General features: G+C 41.2%; 3 protein-coding genes across 3 annotated transcripts in view; 2 read left to right on the top strand and 1 right to left on the bottom strand.

The window, feature by feature from the left end:
- Positions 1 to 1666, top strand: part of LOC113468448 — a 14190-nt gene extending 12524 nt beyond the window's left edge. Inside the window, exons 3-4 of the mRNA XM_026825375.1 lie at positions 132 to 315; positions 795 to 1666. Of these exons, the coding sequence (XP_026681176.1) occupies positions 132 to 315; positions 795 to 1098 (488 nt within the window). The 3' untranslated portion in view covers positions 1099 to 1666. The remainder of the gene's footprint in view (positions 1 to 131; positions 316 to 794) is intronic.
- On the bottom strand, positions 1158 to 4884 carry LOC113468446 (transcription factor SPT20 homolog-like 1). The gene is made up of 4 exons (XM_026825369.1): positions 4792 to 4884; positions 3872 to 4159; positions 2487 to 3213; positions 1158 to 1274 (listed from the first exon to the last, which is right to left on the bottom strand). The coding sequence occupies exons 2-4, from the start codon at positions 3901 to 3903 to the stop codon at positions 1158 to 1160; spliced, it is 876 nt and encodes a 291-aa protein (XP_026681170.1). The 5' UTR covers positions 3904 to 4159; positions 4792 to 4884.
- A 1876-nt stretch (positions 4885 to 6760) lies between these two features.
- Positions 6761 to 10356, top strand: LOC113468443 (neither inactivation nor afterpotential protein G-like). The gene is made up of 5 exons (XM_026825364.1): positions 6761 to 6819; positions 8510 to 8671; positions 9190 to 9340; positions 9571 to 9695; positions 10222 to 10356. Exons 3-5 carry the CDS (start codon positions 9247 to 9249, stop codon positions 10354 to 10356), a joined length of 354 nt encoding a protein of 117 aa, XP_026681165.1. The 5' UTR covers positions 6761 to 6819; positions 8510 to 8671; positions 9190 to 9246.
- Positions 10357 to 10637: the final 281 nt, after the last annotated feature.

Genomic DNA, 10637 nt, shown 5'->3' with positions numbered 1-10637 from the left:
GTTAGGTGGTAGAAAACGCCCCCGGCGTTAACCTCGCCTAGTGGTTACCTTCCACTCAAGAGTCTATTATTATTATAGAACCTTTTGAAAAGCTGACCAACTTAAGCTTCTATCTGCTTTTAATAAACAAGCACAAGTTCTTACGAGGGTTGACTACAGCTGCAGGACAAAGCCCGTTTCTTTTACTCCTGTTTATTTTGGTGTTGCAGATATACAGACAGGTTTGACGTCAGAGAAATACTCGCGGAGTTCCAACGAGAAGAGTGGCAAGTTCTTTCAGCATCTCAGCTTGGACGAAATCAGCGGCACAGAGAAGTAAGTCAACGTCACGGTCCTGGGTTTGATTCCTAGGGGGAAAAATATTTGAGCACTTTTTCGATAAGGCGCTTGAACATGTTAATAAATGTAGTTTGCGCTTTGAGCACCTTTTAATCACCTTAATCTGTGACAAACACAAAAAGTACTTGGGTACATTGATACCTTGTTCATCTGAAGATTCGAAAGCTACATAGTACTGCGATTGCCCAGTTCTACCCTCGCCAGCCTAGTTAACTTTGTTGGTAGCGCGTATGCCTTGTAAGCGCTAGGCGGCGGGTTCGATTCCCGCCCGGGGCGGATTTTTTCCTAAACGGATAAGGTTCGTTATTTCTCCCCTCCTGTCTTCTTTCTATCTTTGATTTTGGGGACGCGATAGACCTCGGCAGTTACAGTTCCCTTAGCCAACATCTCAAGTTGCAACCACAAGCAACCCAAGTGTGACCAGATGCTAAAACAAACTTTCCCCCTCATTTCAGAAATTTCCAAGGGTTCCGTCGACCAGTGTGCTTCAACTTCATGGGCCTGTGCGTCCTGAGTATCATTTGGGACATGATGATCCTCACCACAGCCATGTACTACCACTCCATGATTGAAAAATTCGTGTCCGGGTTGATAGCCATCTTCACGTGGTTTATCACCTATCGGGGCTGGTTTCCCATGACCGGGTTCCCGCCGGTGCCGGGCGCGGGAAATTTCAAATACTTCGAGCGGAAGAACGGGGGCGGAGCGGGGTCGCTGTTCGGGTTCGCGGCCAATGGAGTAGGGAAGACGAAAAAGTAACGCGGAGGGAGTATCTCGCCCGCGTGTTTGTGAACAAAGTGTGGACGAGTTGTATTCGATTATATGAAATAAATGTCAGTCATGAGACGAGTTCTATATGGAATCCAGAGAGAAACTAGTTTGGACGTAATGGCGCCACCACACTTGCTGCCCCGAGCACTTACGTACTGTTTCCACTTTCGGGGATTTCAAGTTGTGTGAGGGATACAGCAGGAATTAAGGGAGGATATTCAGATATGTTGTACAACTAGATGAGGGATTTTAAGCGAGTGGAAACACTGTGGGTAAACATGATCGAGCTTGGCAGCCAGGGTGTTGAAGATGAAATAATATCGGCCATATTGACTGACTTTTGTTTCACATGATCGAATACAACTACGTTTCACGAGAGATGATGTTCCCGTGTGGGGATTTATAAAGAGTGAGTTGTGAAAAAAAGAAGAACTTTCTTCAGTGAACGTAAAAAAGAAGAACTTTCTTCAGTTGTGAAAAAAAGAACTTTTTTCAGTGAATAAAGAGTGAGTTGTGAAAAAAAGAAGAACTTTCTTCAGCAAGGGAAATTTGAGGCTTTTTTGTAATATATCTTTTTTATAAATTTCTCGTCTCTCGATAAACGTCCACTAAAATCTCTTTCGGCTCATCAGTTACCTCTTAATTCTTAAAAAAATTAATTCTAAGGTCTAAGCCTAGTTCTCAAGGTGCAAACACGTGTCTTGGGCTGCTTAGTGATTTGGTCTGGTTTCGTTGTATAACTCATGTAGTGATTTAAAGGATAAATGTTAAAAAAAAACAACATATATACAAATTATAATGTCTAAATATTTTATTTATTAGTGATTTTGTAGGCATGATTGTGGATCTATAGATCTTTACTCTCTACTACTTATATCTAGGTATAGGTTACTTTTCGGTTAAGGAATAGCACATAATTATATTGGTAACAGGGTATTAGTCTTAGTTTTAGTTCCTACGCCTTTAATTTAATGTTACGATTTGTCATCAAAAAGGCCACCTTCCTTACCCCTATGGTCCATTATTACTACCCCAACTTAGACCCCGTCCCCAATTGAGAGTTTCACCGATTTTTTTTTCCAAGTGTCCCGTAGGCAATGTAAAAATGAGTGGCACCACACACTACACTTTTCCCAGAACTACAGGTGGGACACGAACTCTTACAGAACTGGAAAAAAAATTCCTTTCCAGTTTTTAGATTTGTTTCTAACCTTAATCTTGCCTTCACTATATTTCCACTTTCTAATTTTGCACGCATTTGGAGAGCCTTGTTTTCCTTGTGAAAGCTTTTCTATATAGTTCATCCAGATCAATGTGACAGCAATGAGTCATCAACCCAAAATGAAGGAACCAATCAGATTGCAGGAAATCTTTACATTGTTGCAATTGAGGTAAAGCCGGTAAAGGTCTACTTTTGATAAACTCTCTCTTTTTGGGGGCTGAATTGGCTCTTGTTGGGGCGGTATGGGTGTTTGTTGTGGGGGTTGCACAGGCATTTGTTGTTGGGGCTGCACAGGCATTTGTTGTTGGGGCTGCACAGGCATCTGCTGTTGGAGTTGCACAGGCATTTGCTGTTGCGGCATTTGTGCATACGGGAGCTGCATTGGGGCCGCCTGTGGTAGCATATACTGAGGTTGCATCGCCCGCGCCCTTATTGCAAGTCTCACAAGTGGCAATCGTTTGGCCAACGCCGCACCCAAGGGCATATACTGAATCGAGGTCCCAGCATACATCCCTGGGGTACCCTGCGTTGGGAGATTTTGTCCGGGGTAGTTCTGGAACTGTAGCCCGTTCGTGAGTTGATTGGGGGCGGTCATCTGCTGTGGGTTTCCGTACATTGGACCCGCCGATTGGGCGTATCCGTTGGGGATAGAACCTTCGAAACCGGTCCGCGGTTGAAAGCCTCCGGGAAGTCCAGGTTGGGGGGAAACTAGCGGACCGCTGGAAAAGGTGTAGCTTCCACTCCCTCCTGGTTGAACCATTAATTGGGGCTGCATGCCTCCTTGGGCCAGGGCCATTCGTCGTCCGAGGCCGAAAGCTATAGCTGCCGCAGCCAGTTCTGGGACGATGGGACGGGACTGGCTTTCTTTGGCCGTGATGAATCTGGAACAAAATGAGTTTTCATAGTGACCCAAGAAAAACAACCCCTACCCAAAGTTGTGACTTTCTTTAGAAATGAATACCTCACCCCTAAAAAGGGTTGAGCTAAAAATGCCAAAAGAGTCAATATGATCAATATCACGACGGATTTCCTAAAAGTCAGATTTTCACCTGGATGCAACATCTTTCTGTGAAGGGAAAAAACAACTACCCGAAAATGAGTGCATTGTTTCTTACGAGCTTCGGGGAATTATAGGAGCATCGAGATTTTTTTTTTTAAGAGATTAATGCTGTGATTCCCACTTGTGAAAAGGCTCTGCTTTAACACAAATAAATTCAAGATTTGATTGATTGATTTTGATTATAATAGATTAAAAAAAAGAGGTTTGACAGAGGAAACTGTAACTGTCAAGGTCTTATAATCCCGAAATCGAAGAGAAAAGGAAGACAGGATAGGAGAAAGCCAGTCGTTCCGAGAACGACTTTTATCCGTTCAGGATAAAATCCGCCCCGAGCGGGAATCGAATGTGCGGCCTAGCGCTTAATATACTAGGCAGACAAGCTACCAACTAAGCTAACTTGGCTGGCACATCGAGTATTGTATTCATACTTCAAACTTAAAAAAATCCTTTTATCGTCGATATTAAGAAGTGGTACATACGTGATAAATACGCTCAAAATTATGGATTTCATTTTTGAATGCTTCAAAAACGTTTGAACGGTTCAATATTGAAGTTACAAAATTGTATCAAATTTCGAGGTACGAAAATTGGAAATTTTGTAGAGTAGGTCGAGCACACTCCAAGATTTTGTCTGTACAAAAGTGTGTGGTGTCTTCTCTATGACTTTTTGTTGACTAGGTTCTAGTGATTTAGTAGGTTTACTAATTAATATACCAAGAAAAGAAAAGTATGGTCTTCACTTAACAGATGTCAGATACGAGTATATCCTGAAACAAACAAAGAAATAAATTACCATAGTCCAAAGGATGGCACAACAAGCAGTCACTTTGGACAGATTGAAGCTTTTTGTTAAATGTAAAAGATATGCCACTATTATTTCCATTTTATCAACTTCAATTAAAAAAAAAAGGTCTTATCGTCCCGAAAGCGAAGAGAGAAGAAAGACAGGATAGGAGAAAGCCAGCCGTTTCGAGAACGAACATAATCCGTTCAGGATAAAATCAGCCTCGGGGGAGTCAAAAAGATGTACGTAGTAACAAACAAAGAAATAAATTACCATAGTCCAAAGGATGGCACAACAAGCAGTCACTTTGGACAGATTGAAGCTTTTTGTTAAATGTAACAGATATGCCACTATTATTTCCATTTTATCAACTTCAATTAAAAAAAAGGTCTTATCGTCCCGAAAGCGAAGAGAGAAGAAAGACAGGATAGGAGAAAGCCAGCCGTTTCGAGAACGAACCTAATCCGTTCAGGATAAAATCAGCCTCGGGGGAGTCAAAAAGATGTACGTAGTTCAAAGTTTTCCCATGATATTGTAGGTAATCTAGTTCAGGACAGCCACACTAACATCACGTCACGTGAGCTCACGGTAGTATGTTTCCAGCTTAATACGTACGTGATGAAAAATACGCTCAAAATTGAAGACTTAATTGTCAAGTGAATGAATTCACTGACTACTGCTTTCTTCACAGGTATTCAAATATTCAATGTTCTATCAATGTTTGAGATGTACAAATATAATCCCCCACAAAAACACAAATGTGAAAAAAAGGCCAAGTTCCTATCAAAAATGTCGGCCTATATAAGTGGTGAGATCAGAAAATTAAGGCCAAGTCTGCATTCCCAAGTTTTCGTATCTGCTGAAAATGCTGGATCTCAATTCCTTCAACCTTCTCTCAATTTCAACTTGGCAATGTTTTTCCTTCTCAAATTAATACCTGAATACGGTACCTATTATTAACATGAAAATAAAAGGAAAACGAGACCGTTTTCTTTGCCAAAAACAAGCCCTTTCCTTTGCCAACGTGGAAGAATTTGGTACAGAGGAATATTTTAGTGTGTTGCTTCTTCACATGTACCTAGACCTTATTGTCAACTACCTAAACCTAACTATGTTAGCCTAATTGCCTATTAGGATAAATGTCAACAGTTGTTATCTGTTTTAAAAATTGGTTGACACGTCACTTTGAACAGTTGAAAACTGTTTGTGGAACGCAAAAGTAGTGCCAATTAGATTGCAAAAACTCTCTATCAATAGGTACCTAGTACATACATACATACATACATAGTGTAAAAATAAGTTTACGATTTCTTCGGAAAGAAGAGCAAACAACAACGAAACAGAGCTTGACTTTTTCCCCCACAACCATGAGGTCAAATTATAAATAATGGAAAGTAACAACAAAATAGCATGTTTCCAAAATATAAATTTTCCAAAGTGGAAATAAACAATACACCTGTGTAGGTACGTCACAGTATGAAAACTATAATAAAATTAATTATCTAAAAAAAAAAAAAGTTTGTCGAACAACGAAGTAAACTTGGTTTTTATTTTCTCTCCCTCTCTCTAAAAGAGGAAGCTTGATAGAGAAAACTGTAACTGTCTTATCATTCCGAAAGCGAAGAGAGAAGGAAGACAGGATAGGAGAAAGCCAGCCGTTCCAAGAACGAACCTTCTCTATTCAGGATAAAATCCGCCTCGGGCGGAGATCGAATCAGTAGACACCTTGATTTACTTACGTTATGAAAGCACCACACTAACGAAAACGAACGAACCGAAAAAATGTTAAAAGAAATTGATTTTATGTTTATTTTAAGTTGATTTATCATTATTGCGTTTTAAAAATTGAAAGTTGAAAAAAATTCTAAAGGACCGCAACTTCGACTGACCCGATCAACCGCTGGCCGAGAACTGATCTTGCTAGCCGATTCCAAATGCGTAGAAAGCTAAAGTTTGCCACGTAGAAATTTTCCTCGATTCTGATTGGTCCACGTCATTCCCTTCGAGTATCGTATGATTCAAGCCGACTCCAGACTTTTTCCGAAAATTGGTCAAAAGAAATTTCTACTTTCTAAAGATTGATTTATTATGGGTAGTAGTCATTTTGACAATTTACAAATATAAATCAGGATAGATGGATAGAATCTGATAGCTTAGTATTCAATTCATTTAGCATGACCCAGGGTGCACCACGAGGAGGCGAATTGATTTTACACCCCAAATAAATAAATAAATATGATAATGGGTTTATTTTTCCTCGTTCCTTTTATGTGTTTGTTTTGGTGAAAAATCTATAGAAATGCCTAATAAAAAAACCAACTCTCACCATTTCTGTACACGATTCCTGGGGTTTGAACCCAGTACTTTCCTAATAAAAGCCTATTCAACTGAAAAAACATCACAATTCCCATTTCCAAGATAACAATTCCTCGTCAGGGGATCGAACCCTGCAACTTAAAAATAAATACTATTTCTTACATACCACACTGATGGGGTATGAGCCCATCTTGTACTACTTACTTCCTAATATTACCTACATTAAAAAAAAAGGTTTAATATCGTCAAAATGTGCTAAAGGTATTTCTGTATCCGATCCTCAACCGAAGGTCCTTGCATGTGTTGCTGAATACGGTGGTCACTCAGGTGAGTTTTAACCAGTCTTGAGAAAGCCATCAGCAGTTCCGGAAACTATAACCTGCCTCGGTGGTGTAGTGGTCAAGGCGCTCGCCTGGTAAACAGGAGGGCGTGGGTTCAATCCCAGCCGAGGTATGGAACTTTCTGGCCATGTGAATCAGAATAGTGATGAACTGAAAGTTATTCCCCCACCCCAAGAGAAACGAGGAGAATAATTTCTATTCTCGTTTCTAAACATGAGATCTACACTAGATCTGTATTCTGTAGAGTGTAGATGATAATTATGTAGTAAAGTAAGTCGTTGTATTCGTATCTAGCAAAACGTACCTATTCCTCCCCTTTCCTCGACCTAAACCGATACGGTATTGAATTTACGCTTGTCAGCCTACTAAGCACAATGTAGCAACCCCCAATTAATTTGCTAATCAATCACTTATGATTCTAATGAATAACCAATTATTATTATTATTTTTTTTTATTATTTTTTTTTACAGGTTTCGTTCTGGCCTAGGGGCAAAGTCCTGGGCGGAAGTGGCCAAATCAATCTTCTCAACCACTACGACGGGCGACCGGAAGACTTCGAAGCCTGGGGTCCTTGGTTCGACTACGGGAATGTGTCGAAAGTTCTCGGGCATATCATCGGCTACGACAGGAAGACGAATGTCGGGAACAATGTTGAGGTAATAATTATGTTATGGCCCTAACCAGTCTAGCTAGCTGATAGTTTCAAAGGGTTCTCTCTGCTTGAAAATAACAAGCACAAGTCCTCGCAATGGTTGACTGCGGTTCAGTACAAGCCAATTAAACATGGCTACAGACCATCACCCTGGTGTATGGCTGATAAAAGAGATATTTTCTCTAGTTTCTAGTTTGTCATCACCTTTCGGCTATAGCTAAAGCCGTTACAACAACAACTTTCGATGATGTACTCATATCAGTGCAGCGATAGGAGAGAGTCAGCTTTAAAATTATGATTTTTTCCCCAGAATTTCCCCGTCCGAGTGTCCCTGGCAGACACTGCCACTCCGGGACTGACCACCGCCATAGTCAAATCCAAACACTACCTGTCCAAACTATACCATGATGTACGCATTTCAGTGCCGTGGGCTGCGGTGTACAGAGGGGCGCGGTTCAGCTCCCTGCATGGCTATTTGTATCCGATAAATGGATGTGATTTTTGGCGTTTTTAGGACCAGGAACACCTTTATTTCACTATTACATTCAAATTTAAAATTAACGCTCCACCCTAGTATGAGCCCATCTTGTACTACTTACTTCCTAATATTAATATCGTCAAAATGTGCTAAAGGTATTTTATATTACATTTTGAACATATATTAAAGCCCGTTTTATTAAATTTTATTTATTTATATGAAAATACATGCCACATTGGAGGGGTGTGAGCCTGTGAGCCCATGTTGTAAAGACCACGTGTTACTTAGGTACTATAGGTATCTAATATTACATGCCACACTGATGGGGTATTATCTAGTAAAGACCCCTTATAAAAACCACTTTTACTATGTACTTACTGAATAATTAAAATCTGCTTAAAAATTACTTAATTTAGTCAATAATTACCTACTTAACTCAATTTTACATGCCATGTGGTCCGTGGCACAGCTAAGCTGACCTCGCAGCACACAGTTTGAGAAGCACTGTTCTCGGTCAACTCTCCAAAAAAACGTCTCTATTTCAGATAGTGATTGACGATTCGTACAAAGCCGAAGGTGTTCGTCTGGAGTCGGGAGAGATCGTAAGAGTTCGGCGTGAAGTAATTCTAGCAGCCGGAGCTATCGAGTCACCCAAACTATTGCAGCTATCCGGAATAGGCCCCTCCGCCTTGCTTAAAAAACATCAGGTAGAACTTTGAATGACTTCACTGTGTAGATGTAGAGGGATCATTTAGTGTACTTCCACAACTGAGAACCGACCATTGACCATAGCCTAGTACAGGGTTGTCCAACCTTTGCACACCCGAGGGCCACAAGAGACCAAGGAAGAGAGTTGGCGGGCCGCAAAGTTAAAAATTCAACTCACAGGTGGGGCCTTCTACACGGCCTTCGCGGGCTTTTACGGGCCACAGAAATGAGCTCATGCGGCCCGCGGGTTGGACAACCCTGGCCTAATAGGAAATAGGAACCGACCATCGACCATAGGCAAACATTTTTGATATTATTCTAACCTCAAAAGTTTCAAGTGTATCTAAAATAGCAGGAGGTTCTAGGCGCCGTTGTGGACACCCTGGTGCGAAGGTTGATGGTCTCCGCGGTTGTCATTGTCGATGATCCAAGGTCTAGGCTAGGGTCAATGATTTATGATCGGAGCTGTGGACGAGCACTTATAATAATGGCTCTAAAACTTATTCACCATTTCCAGATCCCAATCCTAGTTCCTAACGATGCCGTGGGCGCCAACCTCTTCGATCACGTGACCATGCCTCTCTACGTGTCGACAGATGTTGCCACCGTCTCTCTCGCCTCAGCACTCTCTAGCGACAATATTTGGAACTACGTGCGGCGCGGGGAAGGCTCGTTTAATTTCTCGTCAGTGGCCGGTGTGGGTAGTGTAGATGGGCGGCTGGGGTTCCTGGCTGTCGGTATTAAACCGGATCGGAGCGCCCTCTTGACGCAGATTGCCAACTATAAGGATGAGGTATTGGAGTAAAACATAGCGTGACCATAGGCCGTAGGTGCAACCCCGTGAAGCCCTTAAATTAATTCTACAGCACAAACGATATAACAATAATAATAAGGGAAGGCTCGTTTAATTTCTCGTCAGTGGCCGGTGTGGGTAGTGTAGATGGGCGGCTGGGGTTCCTGGCTGTCGGTATTAAACCGGACCGGAGCGCCCTCTTGACGCAGATTGCCAACTATAAGGATGAGGTATTGGAGTAAAATATAGCGTGACCATAGGCCGTAGGTGCAACCTCGTGAAGCCCTTAAATTAATTCTACAGCACAAACGATATAACAATAATAATAATAATAAACACTTTGGTGTATCACGAAAATACATATCACAACTTTGGTGCTTACTGCAGCATTGTAGGATTTTCCCAATATCTCAATAATCCTAACACCCAAATCAATGTTTACCTATCATGCTGGCACCGGTCGCTATGCGCATTTATATTACATATAGCTACTCATTTTCCTCACGAGGCTGAGTGGACCGTGCAACAGCCAGTCATAGAATCAATCTCTTGCATGATACAATTTTTTTGACCCCGCCGGGAATCGAACCCGGGTCTCCCGCGTGCGAGCGCAGTGACCACTACGCCATGGGAGCTGACTTAAGCCTTGTAAAAGCAACTAAGCGCGAACGACCTACTGTCCGTGTGTTGAAAGGAAAAAAAGCAACTGAAGGGGGGGAAATGATTCTAACTTTTACCCTGGTTCATTCCCAACAGACATTCGCCTCGCTGTTTCCAATGGACGACAGGCACGGATTCGTGATTCTCTCCCAATGTCTGAAACCTCAGAGTCGTGGCTACGTTCAGAAAAAAAAAAAAAAAAAAAAAAAAAAAATAGAGTACCGAAAGTAACCAACAAAAATGGAAAAAGAACCCCACAATATTTCGTTCCACATCTGTTAAATACAATGCCAACTGAGTATCTATCAATAGTGAGGTAAAAAAAATTTATTACTTTTCAAAGAAGTAAAACATATGACATATGTCAATTGGTTAATTATTTTATTATTGAAAGAAATATGTTATACCTATTATTAATTGTTTATTTAGATATCGTAGGTGTATAGCTGGTTATTCTTGCCTTGTTTTGTTTTGGATGCATTGTGGTTTTGCACCCGGTTTATTTATTTATA

Source organism: Diaphorina citri, unplaced genomic scaffold (assembly GCF_000475195.1).
Source record: "Diaphorina citri unplaced genomic scaffold, Diaci psyllid genome assembly version 1.1 scaffold34, whole genome shotgun sequence".
NCBI classification, from domain to species: Eukaryota; Metazoa; Arthropoda; class Insecta; order Hemiptera; family Psyllidae; genus Diaphorina; species Diaphorina citri.
This window is presented reverse-complemented; position numbering and strand designations above follow the sequence as displayed.